Below are 18311 nucleotides of genomic sequence, written 5' to 3' on the forward strand. Positions count from 1 at the left end.
AGAGTCGCAACAACTCTAGACCTTGGCATTCTGTTGAAGCCCCCTTCTGGGTACTGGGTATCCCACTATTTGATGGGACTTGCCCCGACACAAATACCGCTGCTTCTAGTGTATCCGATTCGGCCTTATTCGTCTCGCCGTTTGTATTTAAACAAGACTTGAGCCGACTCCGATGGTAATACAATGGTGTTGGTGTGAATATTCTCGGGCCTGGTCTCACCTTCGGGATAGCAGATGTCATAATTAAGCAAGACGTAGGATAGGGCAACTTTGATCTCGTTGGCTGCAAAAAACCTGCCTGGACAAGAGTGACTACCGTGACCGAAATTGAGGTGGCCGAGACCAGTTGTAACCCACTGATGTGCGGTCTCTTGACCTGGCTGGTCACGCATATCAGACCAACGGAAACCGATAAATTGGTCCTGATCCGGATGAGAGATGTTGCCGAGATGATTTGGGACGCCAATATGATGACCAAGAGGGATCCGATGACCCGACTTCAGCCGTAATCCTTCCGGGTCAGTGACAATACGGTGCATCGTTACTAAAAGGCGTCAGAAATTGACCCCGATTCTTTCATGTCGCCCACTTAGGCTTAAACTTACTCAAAGAAGGCGGATTGACTCGTTGCGTTTCCTTGATGAAGCTGTCCATCTTCCTCAAACTGTGGATCGTGTCTTTGTTGAACTGCGGCAGGCGAGATTCGCGACTGCCAAGGGCGGTGAAGATCTCTTCTCGAAGTGGTTCAACGTAACATGGTCTTTGAGCCAACTCGAAAATCACTTGTGTGAGAGCAATAGTGGTTGTATGCAGTGCAGCGAAGGTGGCGATGAGTTGGTCGAGCCCAAGCTGCTCAGGAGTCACAGTGCGCTTGTAGTGCGAGAGGATGTAACCGATGAAGTCGCCGCCCTCACTCCCGGCCAGGTTTTCCACATTCTGACTACTCATGTCCGCGTCCTTGTACTTGGCTAAAATGGGACCGAGCATCTCAGCTGCGGAGGCATGTGCTCTTTTCAATTCGGTAAGCATGAACGGGGCTATAATTGGTCGGATCCACGCCGGATATGGTGCAAGGTTGTGCGCCCCGTTCGCGACGGCCATAGAGTACGAACAGACCGTCTTGAGCCACTCATCGTTCCGACTTAGAGGGAGCCCGACGAAGACACGGCTGCTGAGCAAGGCGATCACTTTCAACATGCGGGGGTAGACAGTAACAGCCGTCGGCGTCTCTGCAGTACCAACAGCCACAGAAAAAGCGTATTCTACTTCATCTTGGAACGCCAACAGTATCTTGTCCACTCTTCGCGTTAGGTCAATGCGGATGGCGGCATCCAGCTCGTCGGTGTCTGTGCCAAACTTGGTATATTGGCCTTGGAACACTTCATAGTGATGTTTTCTGTGGTAACTGGTTACAGTCGTTCTCATCCAAGTAATCTGTCAGCAACATACCGTAGTGAGATCTGCGATTCTGGCAAACGCTTGATTTCCTCCACCGCAGATATCGGAAGTACGATAATGTCGTGCATAGTGGTAGGGATAATGAACGGGCTGTTTGGGTATCGCTTGGTCCCTTCCTCTAGTATTGGCCGAAAATCTTTGACCTCGGTGCTGCCCACGATTGGGAAATCGACCTTTTCCTTGCTCGTCCGCTCTAGCCATGAGACCACAATCACGGTCACAAGTGTGAGTAGTAAAAGCGCCCCTATGCTGCCCTGAACGTGCATCGGTTGCATTTGAAAGCTCTCCAATGCACGACTCAGGTCTCGGTATTTCTCCATCATGGAGTGATTGTGCACCAGTGGCACAATTCCTCGAAAAGCCAACTTTTGTCTATGTTACAGATAAATATTTTTCTTTTTAGCATTTTGTTCCTCTCTGTCTCAAGTTACATATGGGTCGGTTGCCGATAGGTCACTGTGGCGGAAGGTGGACATTGGTTATGGCGGTGACCGAACATCACCTCAATCTATGGATGCTGGTTGGGTTATGAGGATGCCTATCTATTTGATCTATCTCCGCCGGCTCTGAAGTAATTCGAAAACAATGTTTAGCCCACAGAAGATGGCATTTTGGCATGGAGATGGGAGTTTGAGCCTGTTCGTAGTGGTCGTTGGAATCATATTTATTGGATACAGACTCTCACGGCTTCGTCAAAAGAAACTCTATTCAGGAATCCCACTAGTTGGAGCAGATAAAGAATCATTGAACTATGCTGAGGCAAGTGCGCGTTTCGCGAAAGAGTCTCAGGAAATCCTACAACAGGGGCTAGAACAGGTTTTGTGGCACTTTCATGGAACGCTGGCAGGCCCACTATTAATCATGGAAATAGTGCAATGGAGTGTTCCAAGTCATCATCGGCACTGGTCCTATTCTCGTCGTTCCAGCTCGGTATGTAGAAGAAATCAAGAGTAACCAGAGCTTGAGTTTTGCCGACGAGATTGCGCGGGTGAGTCTGTCACATTAACCACCAAAATGACTTGTTCTAATTGAATCGCTATCAGCAATTTCTAGCATTTTATCCAGGCTTCGACCCGTTCAAGGGAGTGATGGAGCACGATATCTTTCAAGATACTATCAAGTTAAAGGTCACACAGTCTCTTGGTCAGATCACGGAGGCTTTATCTGCGGAGACCTCTTGGGCAATAAACAAGCTCTTCGGGGAGCGTAAGGGTAAGAAGCAATCCCAGAGGCTGTTTGCCTATAGTTTAACGATGGGTCAGACTGGCAAGAGTTTGAACTCCCCAACCTGGTACTGGACTTGACCGCCCGTCTTTCCGCTCGTGTTTTCATGGGAGACGAATACTGCCGCAACGAAGAATGGCTGAAGATGTCGGTGGGATACACGATGAAGGCCATGCACGCCTTGCAAGCACTCTATAAATGGCCGGCATTTCTGCGACCCTTGGCGAACCGCTTCCTTCCCGAATGCCGGGCGCTCCAGGCTGGTCTTCGGGCAGCTCGAAAGTTGATTGAACCGGAAGTTAGTCGGAGAAAGCGGGAGCAAAAAGCTGCACTTCAAAGAGGCGAGAAGATTCCGCCAGGAAAAGACACGCTGGACTGGATGGACGAAGTCGCTCGCGGCCGGCCGTTCGACGTTGTTCTGGGACAGTTGCTGCTGTCCCTCGTCGCTATTCACACCACATCATCACTTCTGACAGAGGTTCTGTTGGATCTTTGCGCTTTTCCAGAGTACGTGCCTAGCTTGCGTGAGGAGATTATGGAGGTCATAGGAGCAGGTGAATGGAAGAAGGCGTCCCTGCACAAGCTAAAGAAGATGGACAGTTTCGTCAAGGAGACGCAGCGTTTACGTCCCAATTCTCTTGGTATGTGTTCAAGGTGTAATGAGCCTCAATATACCGACTAATTGTCCATAGTGACTATCCGGCGGTATGCGACGGACGACGTCAAGCTGTCCGACGGTACAGTGATCCCCAAAGGTAGTAGCATGATTGTGCCGATGATGGATACTATGAAGAATCGTCTGATATATCCTAACCCAGACCAGTTTGATGGATGGCGATTCCTCCGCATACGTGAGCAAAACCCTTCAGATGTGAAAGCACAGTTGGCAGTGACGAGTGTGGAACATTTGGGCTTTGGCCATGGTCGCCACGCATGCCCTGGCCGGTTTCTAGCCGTCAACGAGATTAAGATTGCTCTATGTCATTTGCTGATGAAGTACGACTGGAGACTGCCTGAAGGACAGAATAGGCCCAAGACGATGACCTGGAGTACAGAGAATATGATTGACCCGACAGCCAGGGTGATGATTCGACGGCGAGAAGAGGGAATTGCATTGAGTTAAGAAATCGAAATATAAAATAAATTGAATGTTACGAGCAGTTCCATGTACAATACTGTTGTTCTCTCAGGTTCAATAAGCATACTAGAAGGCGGTGGATGCTGCCATATCTCCGTGCCACTAGAAACGCTGCCCGGCAGACAAGAATCAGACAACTTTGAAGGATCGATGGTGTGACTATCGATTCTGTTGCAATTGAGCCGTGATTCGTGTTGCGGCCGCCATACCGCTTGCCATGGCATTGAGAATCGTCCTCGACGTGGATGCACAGTCGCCCACCGCAAACACTCCTTCAATGCTTGTCTCATATTTTTCAGTCCTCAGAGCACCATCCTCGGTCAGCTCCAGACCTAACTGACGAGTAAATGGACCGTCAATCTCTGTCTTGGGATTATGTAGAAGAAACCCTTGGTGCCTTGGTGGACCGTTGCCAAACTCGACGGTCAGGCAATTTAGTTTAATCCCCTTGCTCAGTCTCTCGATGGGACGTGAATCTGTCGATACCTTGCCGATATTGGCTGTGGCCAAAGATGCCTCGATCGCCACTGCGAGCTCCAAATTGCCGTCGGTGTAGATGACCACGTTTTCTACTAGGCGTCTGATCATGCATGCTTCCGCAACTGCCTGCTCAGCAGTCATGTTTTCGCCGGTTGCTAGCACCCCAGCGGTTGGCAGATGATCGAGGGTACTGCGTCCTCCCCAGTGGGGACACTGACAACTGCCCCCCAGCCAACATGTGTCGTATCCAGGAATGTCAGGGAGTAGATAGCGCACACCAACTGCAAGAACAACAGTTTTGCCGTACCATCGCCGGCCTTCGGCGTCGCGGGCTTCAAAATAAGAGGAAGTGAGCTTATTAACACAATGAATGGTGCGCTGTTCGAAGCGCACTGTAGAATAGTGGCTCGCGATCTCCTTCCGCGCGGCCTTACACAGGTCGGCTAGTGTGCGTTTGTCCCACGTCGGCACCGCGTGCGTACGGATGGCGTGCTTGCTATGCTGGGGGGAATCAAAGATAATGGCTGAATTCAGATACTGAGCCAAGTACAATGCAGTTGCCAGTCCCGCGGGGCCCCCGCCGATGATGAGGGTATCCACGACATCGTCGTGGCTTTCAACCATCTTGTCGTCACTGGGCTGGGTTGATGTTTCTAAAGAGAGTAATGTGCTTCTCTACTTTGCGCAGACAGTCAAAGCATGGTACACGGCTGCTGAGTCACTGACCGCCATAGGGTTGCCCCCTTTCAACTTTCGGGCCGCTTGTTGCCAGAACGTCACACGGAGCGGTTTCCGATCAACCTTCGGCGCCGGATACATCTAGCTGTCAAGATTGCAGGCGTAATCCTTCTGTCAAGACCATCCAGATGGACACCATGAAATAGCAATTCGTTGCCTTCGTGTGTTGTTTCGCCATATGTTCACCTCATCCTTTCATCGTAATATTGCGCAGGCCAATACCGTTGCACAATTCTGGTAGCAATCATATGTGTTGTGTATTGCCTACTCCCGATCGGCCACCGGGCTTCTCAGAGCTTTTTGATTTGCGTTTGTGTTAACTCAGCCGGACGGACGGCTCGATTACTCTACAGTCGTGATGCAGCACATCGAGCCCCCGTTCGACATGTCGGAGAAATTCTTAGCCCTGGTGGCAGACGTCCTGGGCGTACCTCGCGAGTCTATTGACCCAGATAGCGGCTTTGTGCACAATGGCGGACATTCAATGGCTGCTCTACGGCTAGCAGCACGCTGTAAGGCCGACGCAGTCGATGTATCTGTGCCGACGATACTGAAAAGCTCCACAATCAACCAGCTCGCTGAACTTATAAACTCCGACGCAGCCCAGAACCAGGTCGTAGGGTATGTATCAAGTCCAAGTCCTCCATCAGCACCTAGCTGGTTACCCGACAAGACGGCAAAAGAGCTCTGCGAAGCTCCTCCAAGCATCCAGCATGCGTCGGACTTGACGGAGATACAGCTTACTCTGATTCACGGTAGCCTCAAATCGGGAAACACCAACGTCATCTATCATTTCCAGACGTACGATAGCAGGGACCTCCCAAAAATTAAACAAGCTTGGAAAACCGTCATTGAGCTTGAACCCATCTTTCGCCTCCATTTGGACGGCGATGCACAACATGCGTCGGAATCGGCCCAGGGGCCAGAGTTCGATTGGCAGGAAGTGAAATTTCCTAGCGAGGACGAAGCGCGAGCTGCTCTTGACCCTTCTCTCCCGGGTCATCCCGCGTGGAGCGCTACAAATTCTGCTGGTCAAAATGTCGAACACCCGATAGTCGAGCTGATCTCGCGATTTCGTGTCGCGACGTACCCAAACCGATCTACTGGGGGTAGTAGCAGCACAGTACAATGGGCGGTCCATCATGCACTAATCGACGGCTTCGCAGCAACACTCGTGTTTGACAAGGTTCGTCGAGCCGCAGCGGGAGAAGTGATTACTCCGGGTAAATCATTTTCACAGCTCGCAGCTGCGCTGAATAAGTATCGAGAAGCACACCGCGAAAGTGGTAACGCCTTCTGGGCCTCCAAAAGGCCCAAGGCCGAAGAGGCTATGGGCGAGCTACTTCTTCCACGTCCTACCACGGATGACCCCGACCACTCTTCCGGCTATATCTCGGTGGACACCGGCATCCCATCGGACGTCTTTAAACAAATATCCTCTATATCCGGTGCCACTCCAGCAGCTATGTTCTACTCGGCGTGGGCTATTGTTCTGTCCATCTATGGCGACGCTGATGTTGTATGCTTAGGTGCCGTCCTGGCCGGCAGGGATCTACCTCTTCCGCACGTTGCAGAGACAGTCGGACCTCTCATGAATACGCTGCCTCTCTATGTCAAAGTCCGTCGGGACCAGACTGGAATCCAGTTTCTTCAGACCGTCTTTGACGAGCTGGTTACGCTCTCATCTTTCCAATGGACCACGCCGAAGAATGGATACACTCGCTCGTTCAAATCTGCACTGGCCGTACAATACGATTACCTAGACGATGGTTCCTCTTCGCACTCAGAAAAGTGGCCAGTGACAAGACAAGTCACCGATATCCCGTTAGGCGTTGTTGTAAGCTCCTATGGCCGAATTGAATTCAACTATCGGAAATCCGACTTCTACAGCAAAGACGTCCAAAATATTGCTATATGCTACCAGACGGTTTTGCGATCCATCTGTCGCCCTGGTGTTACCGTAGAACACTGTATTCAGGCGGCCTCTACCGTTGAGAACCAACAGCTACTTCGAGGGTACGGCAACTGCTGCTCAGGATTGACAACTAGATCATCAGTTGTCGATGATCTTGTCACGCTTTTCGAGTCAGCCGCCCAGAAGAATCCCAGGGGCATCGCCATGGAACACATGTCGGAAACAATGACATATGAAGAGCTGGATGCCGCAGCATCTCGCATTGCTGCCGATCTTCAACCTCTTATCGCGGATGGCGAGGTTGTTTGCGTCAATGCAGATGGATCGATGTACTGGATCGTGGCCATATATGGCGTGCTGAAAGCGGGTGGGACGTACTGCGCACTAGACGCAACTCTCCCATCAAAACTTCGCGACGACATGTATCAATCGTCTGGAGCCAAGGTGTTCATTGTCCACACCCCCGACCAGGAACATCTCTGTCCAGATACCGCGCGTCACCGTCTCACCGTGAGTACCATTCTAAACAAATCTGTTGGCTACAGTGCATGGACACCAAGGGCAAATCCAGAGCCACGGCGGACGGCATATTTGTGCTTCACCTCTGGAAGCACGGGAAAACCCAAGGGAGTCCTGTGTGCGCACGAAGGCCTAGTCGCGTTCCAGCGGGACCTCGAGGTTAGGCTCTTCGCACAACCCGGTCAGCGTATTGCCCAGACAATGTCGGTAGCATTTGACGGAAGCATTCACGAGATATTCTCCGCGCTTTCGTATGGCGCAACATTGGTGCTGAAGGATCCTCATGATCCATTTGCCCACTTACGCCGCGTCGATGCCACCATATTGACGCCGACTCTGGCTTCGACTCTGGATCCTTCAGATTTTCTCCATCTCAAAACTGTAAGTGCGACTTTAAGAGTTATCGGCGCTGATGCTGACAGAGTGATGAGGTCTATCTTGTTGGCGAGCCAGTAGCTCAGCAGGTTGCTGACGTCTGGGGCAACGCAACAGCTCTTTACAATATGTACGGACCTACCGAAGCGACCTGCGGCGCAACAATCAAGCGTCTGCTTCCGAAGCATGCTGTTACTATTGGGCCGCCAAATCCATCGACGCGCATCTACATTCTCAACCGCCGGAGGGAGCTCTTACCACCAGGCGTTATTGGGGAGATATACCTCGCTGGTGTTCAGGTAGCGCGTGGCTATCTTGGAATGACAGATACGACCAAAGAGAGGTTCCTCCCTGATACCGTGTGTCGAGGGCTCGATGAGTTCATGTACAAGACTGGCGATCACGGATATTGGAATGATAAAGGTGAGGTGGTCTATAATGGTCGCAAGGATCGCCAGATCAAACTCCGTGGTTTCCGCCTCGACTTGGGGGATCTCGAAGCCCGTATGCTGCGCGCCGATGACAGCGCTCTGGCAGTGGCCATCGCACCGTGTGATGACTATCTCGTGGCGGCAGTCAAGCCTGAAGTTATTGATGTGGTGGCGTTCCGCCGCAACGTTTCTGGAGTTCTACCACCGCATGCTCTTCCACGCCATATCATCCCCATGGCTGAGTTTCCAAAGACGAAAGTTGGCAAGCTCGATTACAAGGCCATCGCGGCTGCCGCGACAGCAAGATCTGAGAGACCGAGCAGCGAGCTTTGCGGATCCACAGAGCGCCGTGTTGCGGCTCTGTGGATGTTGACACTTCAACTAAATCCCGGCACGCACATCAAGGCTGATAACAACTTTTCTGACCTCGGCGGCGACTCCCTGTCACAGCTGCGGCTGAGCTTTAAGCTGTCACGAGAGTTTGGCGTGAAAGTGCCGCTACCTGCTATCATCGAGAGCCCGACGCTGAGAGTGCTCGCAGGAAAAATTGATACTCTAAGACAGCTTGATAAGACTATCGCAGCCGATGGTGGACCGATGAAGGCCTGCGATCTCTCACCCATTGAACGCGAGTGGTGGAGCAAGTATATGCTTGACAAAAGCTCGTCCGCTTTCAACGTCAGTTTAGTCTGCACCCTAGATGCTTCTGTCGTCGACATAAGCCGGCTTGGCCTTGCTTGGAATGCGGTCATGGCACGGCATCCCATTCTTCGGAGCAGGTATGTAGCCGATGTGTGCAGTCCTGCAGGCGTTCGACGCCAATTTGCGGCGTATGCTCCGCAAGTGCAGCGGTTACGATCGCTTGACTGCTGGCAGGAGATCAATCGACCGTTCAAGCTGGACCGGAGCCCTCCAATTCGCGTTTTTATGACAAACGACCGGCTTATCATCGTGGCTAGTCACATGATTTGTGACCTTACAACAATGCAAATCCTTCTCGGAGAGGTGTCGGATGTCTACGAGCGCAGAGGTTTGCAGCCCATCCTGCAATCATACACACAGTGCCCGCTATGGAAGACACCTGCGTCAGAATGTTTCCTTTCGTTCTGGTCAAAATACCTGAACGGTGTACCGGAGACAGCAAGATACTTTCTTGACCCTCCGGCCAGGGGCGATTACCGAGGTACCTCATTCGCAACTCTACTCCCCGAGCAAATATGGCGAAACATGGTGGCATTTTCTCTGCGCAAACGAGTGACCATGCAACAGCTCGCGCTGGCCGCTGTTTCGTTGGCCCTGGCTCCAGAAGATGAAGAAGGACACACCGATGTGATCCTCGGTGTGCCTCACATTAATCGTCGGTCAGAGGAGGACCTTCAGACCGTCGGCCTCTTCCTCGAGCCGCTCCCTGTGCGGGTGGAATACCCGCCAATCTCACTCGGCAGCACCTTGTCTGGTGGGAAAGCGGAGCCGCCCAACAATGAAGATTTTTTGCGTGTAGTTCAACGATCCTCACAGGCTGCTTTCGGTCATGCAGTATCATGGAATCAGCTGTTGGATCTCATGTCCATTGCTCCTCGTTATCCGAACCATCCTCTACTTGATGCTGTGGTTACTTTCCATGATTTTAGTAGCCAAAGGTCACTGCGTCCGCGACTGGCAGGCGTCAAACCGCACTATTGCTGGTCAGAAGGGTCCAAATTCAAAATCATGGTCGAATGGCACGCTATTTCCGATGCGCATCTAGCTATGCGTATAGAATATGATGCCGCCTGCTTTACAGGAGCCTCGATTGACCTTATATGTCAGCGAATCCTGCACGCAATGGAGCTTCTACTGTCGGAGAAAGAGTACCTCTCCATTAAAAGAGAGATCCAGTCAGTGACGGCGTCTTCAGGCGGCGATAATCGGCCGAGGTTGTTTGGACGCTTATTGGATGAGCTCTAGGCCACTTCCACTCCTTTTTTTTGAACGCTGCCTCGTAAACTGCACGACCTGGATTATTATCTGTTCTCGCAGCACATAGACGCCATCTGGAATCAGGGGATAATACACTTGGCTTGGCATCTGATACGGCATCACAGAATAGTTTGGCACTGAACTTCCATAGACCGGCGTGGCCATATTCATTCTGATCTACCTCGCGGGATTCATGCTTCGGCCAACATAGCTCCATCTTTTCGATGCGTGGCTCCATGGATGGGCGTAAGATATACGTGGAGCTTTGATGTTTGGCCTCATGTACACGCTGAAATCTACTTTTAAGGAATGGATGCCTCGCAATATGACGAATAGGGAGCGGTCCATGAATAGTCCCGGGGAGTTTTTTGAATCAGGAGTAGTAGATCGGACATCACTTTCAGAGCAGCCGATCGGTTGCCGAGGGCGCGAGAGATCATGGCGCCCACCCTTGCGCTCCTCGTCTTCTAGACTTTCTATTAGACTTGAAAGAAAGGTATCATACGCGTACTACAAAGTATTGACACCATAAAGCTGCAGAGGAACTGAAATGGCGTTCTTCGTGTTCCTTGTTTCGATTGTACTGCTCTTCGGTCTATGTGTCCTGGGTATTTGCAAAGCGTCGCCCGTGAAGAGAATAGGAAAGTCGAAGTTGTACACATGGCTTCCGGGAATCAAGCCAATGCGATATGAATTAGAAAAATATGCTCAATGTGGTTACGAAAAGGTACGCCCTTATTCATATTGGCACTTGTTTATGAGATGTGAGGGGAGACTCAATTTTTCCAAAGGTCAACAAATCCAAACAGCAGCCATTCTTGCTGGACTTCTTCGGTCATGATTACCTTATGCTCCCGCCCAAGTACATCGAAGAGCTACGACGTGGTGATGCTCAGCAGGCGAGTTTCGAAAGGAGCTTCTCTGATGTTCGTGCAAGCCCGTACCTTTTCACCGTACGGGGATCCTGATAACAGTGTTGGCAGGCCTTGAATATTTCGGCGACAGTGGGCGACTTATATCTGGCAGGCATCATGGAAAAAGTCACGGTGAAACACCTTGGGCAGTCAGCACTCAGCAAGTGGCAGTCCGTGACTGAAGGAAGTCCTGTGTTTCGCTGACCGTAATGTATAGGCGCGTGGATTCCAAGGTTAGCTCAGGAGACTGACTGTGCTATTCGCGTAGAGGTGGGACAATCGGACGGTAAGTTAATTTGCTCAGATATATACTAGCCGAAAGCTAAGGATTGATGAAGATTGGAAGTCTATAACCGCCGCAAAAGCGATCTCTATGATTGTCCACAGGGTGACGAACCTTGTTCTTGTCGGACAGGAGTTGAGCCGCAGTGAAGACTATATCGAAACCTCGCAGCGATTCTCATCCACCCTTCTTCCTGCTGGGGTGTGGACGAATTTCATTTATCTCGGACCCCTGCGCAATATGTTCGCGAGGTGGACGACCTTCTTTCATCGCTGGGAGCTGGAGAAGTGCGTGAAGATATTAATGCCTGTCATTCAAGAGCGTCTCCGGAAGCGTGAAAAGGGTGAAGGTAACGACGAAGATGCCATTCAGTGGACCATTGACGCGGCCTTCGCAACAGGCAATACGCGAGAAATCTGGCCGCGGCGAATAGCGGAGAACGTCCTGCACTTGCTATTTGCAGCGAACAGTGCACCAGGCGCACTGGCAACGCAGATGCTCTATCAACTGTTGATGGATCCGGGCTATCTTGAGCCCCTGCGTGATGAGATTAGAGCTGCCCTGGCCGCCGAAGGCGGTTGGAATGCTGCGGCAATGGACAAAATGGCTTTGCTTGACAGTTTTGTTCGAGAAACTGTGCGCATGTATCCTCCCGGCTCGAGTGCGCCCTTTGTCACTAATCTGATCGTGTGGCCCAAGTGGAATCACTAACCTCTCCTCAGTTGCTTGCACCCGCACCATTCAGAAGGTGGACCTCACGTTCCGAGACGGCATGCGGCTCCCAGTTAACAGCCGCTTCGCATTCCCTGTCCTGGCTATCCAAATGGATCCAGACAATTATCACTCACCCCGTGTGTTTGACGGGTATCGTTTCGTGGATCGGCTGGCCGACGGCTCATTCAAAACAAAGGTATTGTCGACTACAGTTACACCGTCCTACCTTGCGTGAGTACCCCATGCGATGAGACATTCGCTCACCCTCAGCTAACTATTTGGGAACAGGCTGGGCTACGGAAAGCATGCATGCCCGGGCCGATTCTTCGGCATTCTGAAGGCAAAACTTGTGTTCGCCAAGTTGATCACGAATTATGAACTCAAGTGGCCGTCCTCGTTGGCAGAAAGACCGCCAAATGTGTCGATTGAAGGCATGGTACCGCCAAATCAGCAGCAGGTAATTCTGGTAAGAAATATTGTATCGACAGTCTTGAGTAGATAGATCAGATCAACAACGGTGGGAGAACTGCACCGAGACAAGTCCCAGTTTTCAAATTGATGTCTATTCTTTTCGCCGGTCAGCAAACTTCAGAAATGGCCCCTGTTTTCCGCCAGCTGCAAAGTGATCCTTGACGTGAAATTCGTCGGCCACTGGCTCCCGGCTCTCGATGTCGTATAAGAATACTAGTCGCGCAATGGTGAGATAAATGGTAAAATAAGCCATGCCCTTTCCCACGCAGCCTCTGGGCCCGATACTGAAGGGCATGAAGGCTGCACGCTGCTTCTCAGATTGCTCCTCAGTCAAGCCCAGCCACCGTTCTGGTCGGAAAACGCAAGGCTCCGGAAAGATGTCCTCCCGTCGATGCATTGACCACATCGGTATACCGACTTGTGCCTATACAAATTGGTCATTTGTTGGGACCTGACCGAGTAAAATCATAACTCACCCCCGCCGGCACCACTCGTCCGTCCACCACAGCTGGCTCGGCGTTTTGACGGGGAAGATAGCCTGGCACTCCTGGAGACATACGCAGTGCCTCCTCAACGCAGGCCTTCAAATACGAACAAGACGCCAACAGCGGACCGTGGCGGATGTCATCGACTTGGGAAAATGTCGTTCGTATTTCTGATTTTAACTTCGCGAAACAGTCGGGATATCGGGCAAGATAGTGCGCCAGCCCAGACATGACAGTGGACGAAGTATCGCTGGCTTGATTGTGCATCCGATGTCAGCATCTGGCCATGTTGTAAGAATGCAGCTCAAGGAGCCATACCTGCGATGATGAGCACAACGGCCTCGTCTGCCAACTCCTTGAAGGTCATCTTCTCATTCGTCTTCCTGTCAACGTGTTGTAGCAGTAGTTTGAAGATGTCATGACCAGATTTGCCACTTTCTTCAAGATCAATTCGATGCTGTGCTTGAGATGCGACGTACTGACGAAATTTGGCTTCACCTCGCATCACTTTGAGGAATAGTAATGGTGCAAGACCTAATTTCTCAATCAGCGGCGCGGTGCCGAGCTGGCCGGATGGTTGTCAACAATTGCTCACGCGCCCGATCTCAGCAAATCAGTGACGTACCAGGGCATTCTGGCGCTGGAAATAATCTATCAACGAATGAATGAAATGATGTTCATCACTGGTCAGCATGTTGTACCCTTTCCCAAATGTGAGGTGCCCCATGATGTCGTAAGTCAGATAAGTAAACCATCTCGACATGTTCTTGTATGGTCCATCGAAACTGTTTGGGTCCGCGATTTGGCTACAAAAGAGCTCGATCTGGCTGATGATCAACGGTTCGTAAGAACGAAGAGCAGAATCGCTCAACGCGGGAGAAATGATGCGGCGCTTTCGACCGTGGACGACTTTGTCAACTGTGCTCGCAACATTCTGCACTTTTTGTTTCTCCGGAGGCCCACGCGAGTAGAATGTCCCCTGTTATTGATCAGTGTTGGCTCCTGTTCTCGGGATGTATTGGCGACGGACCTTGCCGAACTTTGCATGAGGACCGTATATCTCTGGAATTGCCTTCACGCAATTGAACGAGAGAAAATTGGGCTCGGTCCGTACGACATCCCCTGCCATGCCAAGTCAGTAAGCATGCTACAACCTCCCGAAATTGCTGGAGCTACTCCGTACCGTACTTCTCATGCAGACTCGAGATGACGAGATGTCGGTCGCCTCTCCAAACATAATACAAGCTGGGCAACACGCTGGCCCGATGCAGCAGTGGACCAGGATATTTTGCTAGAGGATGAAAGAATAGGTTGTACAAGATTCGGCCCGTAAACTGATCTGATGTGTCAGCCGGTGGATTGAGTACATGTTCGCGACTGTTCGTCTGGTGCATACCGTGAGCACCAACGCCACCAGTAGAACCACTGCAGGTGTCCAATCCATCCTCGAATATGCTCACTTTAGCAAAGCGAGCTGCGGTGACAGGTCAGTGGAAGGGGGTTAGATGTTGTTACTGTGGTCTTCACATCTCTTCATATGGTTTGGGCGAACCGGGCTCCGCGGTTGCACTTTTTCGGCGGCCGTGCCCCACATGAAAACACGTAACAGGGGCATTGCATCGAATTGGACAAAGGATCGAAGAGATCCTGCGGCTGGCGGAAGAGCAGTATTGCCTCTCACCGTCATTGAACTGCTCGGGGTGTCCGACAGAAGACTTAGTTCACCGCGTCCATGACATGGCACTGAAGGAAGATCACATTGAGAGGTTTCTTTTTCAAACTTAATATAACCAGTCTTCTGTCCGGGGCACTCAGAAGCTCGTCCATGGTAATCCACAACAGTGCCATACCACTCACTAGGCATAGTTCTATTGTGCTCGAGGCAAAACCTTCGCCAACATGCTAATAAGAATGGCCCGCTCATTAGGAGCCATCTACAAGTTCCCCAAGCCTCCCAATTGCTGCGCCACACCTCCAGCACCGAAGCTTCCCATGGCTACTGCTTGAGTGACAGTCTTCAACGCCGTCGCACAATCACCCACAGCGAAGACACCGGAGACCGTGGTTTCGTAGAAAGGCGGAACCGTCTTGATAACTCCATTCTCGACCTCGACGTCCAATTGCCGCAGGAACGGGCCGTTGATCTCTGTTCGAGGAATGTGAGCCTAAGCAGAATGTTAGAAATGGAAATTGTTTTCCTTGGTACTCCGATAGCCACTTACGAGAAATACTTCGTCTTTACTGTTTCCATCTTCGAAGTGCACAGTCATGTCTGAGCCTCGGGTGCCCTTGCGCTCCAATGACGTAATCCTCCGCGGCTCAATTGTCAAGGGCTTGCCGGCCAGCTGTTTCTCGAGCTGTTCAGTGACGGTGATATCGCCATTTGAATAGATTGTGACACTTGCTGCCAGCCGAGCAACCATTCGGGCCATATGCAAGTTCAGCTGAGGATCGGCCAAGACGCCCTGTGCCAGGACGCCTGCTGACGAACTTCTACGCTCTTCATATCCATGGCAGAACAAGCAGTGAAATCTGGAGAAGGACAAGAATTAATTACGTCCATAGGGGCGTTTGTGTAGTGGCTTTGGGCCCTACCTACATCGAACGACCCCAAAGTTCTTTGTAACCTGGGATGTCAAGAAGAATGTCCTTGACGCCTGTGGCCAGAACGACCCGCTTGCCGGTGTATTTGTTCTTGTTTTTGTCGATGGCTTCAAAAGTGCCATCTGCTCCCTTTGTGATGGATTCAACGGAAGTATTTTGAAACTGGACGGTGGAATATCTAGCAAGAATGTTGGCATGCGCTGTTGCACGGTATTCCGTCGGGTGCCGATGATCCCATGTCAGCACATTGTGCATCTTTTCCGTCGGATCGTTGCGGTATTGGCCAGAATCGAAGACTATCGTGGTATATAGTTGTCTGGCTAGACCTAAGGCGGTGGACAGGCCCGCGGGTCCCCCCCCAATCACAAGGGCGTCGTATACGTACGCCGGGCCAGCCATCGCAGGTGAATGAGCTTCTCGTAGTCGACTTTGATGGCTCACGATGGCCAAGGTGCAACTTAAGAGCGCAATAGCGACTGTTGGAAGAGGTACAAGTCGAATGAGAGCCATCGTGCTTATGATTGCTTGCACAGGTTGAAAAAAGTTTCCGCTGAAGGGGCTTGACGATCGGTGCCCGGCTCAAAGTCTCCATCTCAAAGTTTCCGGCTCAAAGTCTCCGGTTCAAAGTCTCCGGCTCACTTGTCAACGGGATTCGTTCAGCGTACCGAGCTTCATAAACGGGCATTTACAACTGTAAAGTTATAGCTCGCAGCTAACGATTGTGGATCGGGCGCTGAAGATCACGTATGTGCAACACATTGTTTGTGAATCTTCTCATGTCGATACTGTTCTCCCGAATAAAAACAATCTAGTTGTCCAACAGTATGGCCTCACAATTAATCCATAACACGGGACACGTCTTGCTGAAGCTCCGCGGTGATATGCTGCGATTTTCAAGCCAGCCCCAATTTATTCAGCAGTGGCCAAATAGTGAGAACGATGGTCAAATTGTCATGAGCACGTTCCTCAAGTCACCGGTCTGCGTTATAGCCATATTACTCACTATATTCGGTCTGGTTAAATTGTGGAGGTCACTTTTCACCCCGTCACTGGTCTTGGTGCCCGGTGTTCCAGTGGTGGGGAAACCAACAGACACCAGCTTTGAAGCCGCTATCCGTGAGGGAGACACAAAGGTAAATGCCCGACTATTGAAACCGCCAGCGTGCTAACACGAACGAACCACAGTATCCTGATGAACCGTATCAGATTCCGCTGCCGGTAATGCCGACGGTCTTCTTTCCGAACAAATGTATTCCGGAGCTATTCAATAACCCAGCAGCTTCGTTTCAGGCACATACCGACGAGATTTTATTGGGTGAGTATACATATCAAGGCGAGGATAATCCCGAGCTAAAGGGAGGGATACGCCTGATGTCAAGAAATCTTGACATCACAATCGACTCCTTCGTTGCCGACGTGGAATTTGCTTTTCAGCAATGCTTCGGCGACTGCAGTGATTGGGTCACTCTGGACCACCTATGGCCCACAACCTTCCGCATGGCGGCCATTTTGAGCTCGAGGCCTTTCCTTGGGAGCTCTCTCAGTCACAACAAGGAATGGGTGGAGTCTGTGCTTGCTTTCGCGATGACACTAAGCAACGCTGTGGGGACTCTGCGGGGGTTGCCCAAGCTTTTCCGCTTTCTGTTCGAGGAGCGCCTACCGCGTATCAGAGCCATGGTAGAGGCGCGGAATCGGTGCGAGGACATGATGATGCCGCTTATTGAAGAGCACATTGAGCGCTGGAGAGCTAACGGAGGCCCTTCGGTGGCGCCCAAGGACGCCAAAACTCATCCCGATGGCGGCGAGTTGCTGGACTTTATCATCCCGCACTACAGCGAGCCCAAGGCGAAAAAGCTGGCACGAGATGAAATCACCGTCATCTTAGAGTCGATGCTGAATCTGTCCAGTGGGTTGAGCCATGTTCTGTACACAATGGCTAAATACGGCCATATCTACGGCGAGGACCTGCGCCAGGAGTATCTCGAGGCCATTGGGGAAGATGGGAAGCTGACAACGAACGCCATGTTCAAGATGCGGAAGATGGATAGCTTCATGAAAGAAACACAGCGCATCAATCCGCCATCATTGAGTAAGTGTATAGTTGCCCTATGGGGATTCGCAAACTTCGCGCCCTGTATGCTGACCCACCCTGGCTAGTGGCAATGCAACGCAAGATTGTGCCGCCTCGAGGACATCAATTCTCCGTCGGTCCGCCGATACCGCAGGGTACATTAGTAGCTGTCAGCGCCGACCGTGTCAACACTGACCCAAATATCTACCCAGAGCCGTTCAGCTTCGATGCCTACCGCTTTCTGCGTATGCGTGAGCAGCCTGGTGAAGAGTTCAAGCATCAACATGTCTCAACAAGCCAGATCGAGCTCAACTTCTCTTACGGCGGCCGTGCGTGTCCTGGACGCATCTTTTTCGCCGCTATGGAAAAGGTGGTCCTCTCTCACATTCTCATGCACTATGAAGTGCGTGTCAAACCAGGTTACGAGCACGAGGATAGTCGGTGGATCGACGGTATCCGGTGCACCACCAATCCCAATGCCATCATGCAAATTCGAAGAAAGGTGGCGAAGGCATGAAGGTGGGAAATTTTT

General features: G+C 51.3%; 8 protein-coding genes across 8 annotated transcripts; 4 read left to right on the forward strand and 4 right to left on the reverse strand.

The window, feature by feature from the left end:
* Window positions 1-125: 125 nt before the first annotated feature.
* On the reverse strand, window positions 126-1778 carry Z518_00655 (uncharacterized protein; the record flags this gene model as incomplete). Its single annotated transcript, XM_013421257.1, has 3 exons — window positions 126-544; window positions 606-1396; window positions 1450-1778. 3 exons carry the CDS (start codon window positions 1776-1778, stop codon window positions 126-128), a joined length of 1539 nt encoding a protein of 512 aa, XP_013276711.1.
* A 768-nt stretch (window positions 1779-2546) lies between these two features.
* Z518_00656 (uncharacterized protein) lies at window positions 2547-3805 on the forward strand (the record flags this gene model as incomplete). The annotated part of the gene is made up of 3 exons (XM_013421258.1): window positions 2547-2670; window positions 2721-3323; window positions 3375-3805. 3 exons carry the CDS (start codon window positions 2547-2549, stop codon window positions 3803-3805), a joined length of 1158 nt encoding a protein of 385 aa, XP_013276712.1.
* A 174-nt stretch (window positions 3806-3979) lies between these two features.
* On the reverse strand, window positions 3980-4924 carry Z518_00657 (uncharacterized protein; the record flags this gene model as incomplete). Its single annotated transcript, XM_013421259.1, has 1 exon — window positions 3980-4924. One exon carries the CDS (start codon window positions 4922-4924, stop codon window positions 3980-3982), a length of 945 nt encoding a protein of 314 aa, XP_013276713.1.
* A 499-nt stretch (window positions 4925-5423) lies between these two features.
* Z518_00658 (uncharacterized protein) lies at window positions 5424-10225 on the forward strand (the record flags this gene model as incomplete). The annotated part of the gene is made up of 2 exons (XM_013421260.1): window positions 5424-7853; window positions 7904-10225. The coding sequence occupies 2 exons, from the start codon at window positions 5424-5426 to the stop codon at window positions 10223-10225; spliced, it is 4752 nt and encodes a 1583-aa protein (XP_013276714.1).
* A 562-nt stretch (window positions 10226-10787) lies between these two features.
* Z518_00659 (uncharacterized protein) lies at window positions 10788-12650 on the forward strand (the record flags this gene model as incomplete). Its single annotated transcript, XM_013421261.1, has 6 exons — window positions 10788-10964; window positions 11029-11163; window positions 11221-11343; window positions 11456-12095; window positions 12157-12379; window positions 12437-12650. 6 exons carry the CDS (start codon window positions 10788-10790, stop codon window positions 12648-12650), a joined length of 1512 nt encoding a protein of 503 aa, XP_013276715.1.
* Window positions 12651-12710: 60 nt separating this feature from the next.
* Window positions 12711-14968, reverse strand: Z518_00660 (uncharacterized protein; the record flags this gene model as incomplete). The annotated part of the gene is made up of 8 exons (XM_013421262.1): window positions 12711-13043; window positions 13096-13358; window positions 13423-13669; window positions 13730-14083; window positions 14135-14226; window positions 14288-14443; window positions 14501-14578; window positions 14632-14968. The coding sequence occupies 8 exons, from the start codon at window positions 14966-14968 to the stop codon at window positions 12711-12713; spliced, it is 1860 nt and encodes a 619-aa protein (XP_013276716.1).
* A 70-nt stretch (window positions 14969-15038) lies between these two features.
* Z518_00661 (uncharacterized protein) lies at window positions 15039-16218 on the reverse strand (the record flags this gene model as incomplete). Its single annotated transcript, XM_013421263.1, has 3 exons — window positions 15039-15269; window positions 15327-15636; window positions 15704-16218. 3 exons carry the CDS (start codon window positions 16216-16218, stop codon window positions 15039-15041), a joined length of 1056 nt encoding a protein of 351 aa, XP_013276717.1.
* A 314-nt stretch (window positions 16219-16532) lies between these two features.
* On the forward strand, window positions 16533-18296 carry Z518_00662 (uncharacterized protein; the record flags this gene model as incomplete). The annotated part of the gene is made up of 3 exons (XM_013421264.1): window positions 16533-16841; window positions 16894-17797; window positions 17866-18296. The coding sequence occupies 3 exons, from the start codon at window positions 16533-16535 to the stop codon at window positions 18294-18296; spliced, it is 1644 nt and encodes a 547-aa protein (XP_013276718.1).
* Window positions 18297-18311: the final 15 nt, after the last annotated feature.

The sequence above is a fragment of the Rhinocladiella mackenziei genome, assembly GCF_000835555.1.
Source record: "Rhinocladiella mackenziei CBS 650.93 unplaced genomic scaffold supercont1.1, whole genome shotgun sequence".
Classification (NCBI taxonomy): Eukaryota; Fungi; Ascomycota; class Eurotiomycetes; order Chaetothyriales; family Herpotrichiellaceae; genus Rhinocladiella; species Rhinocladiella mackenziei.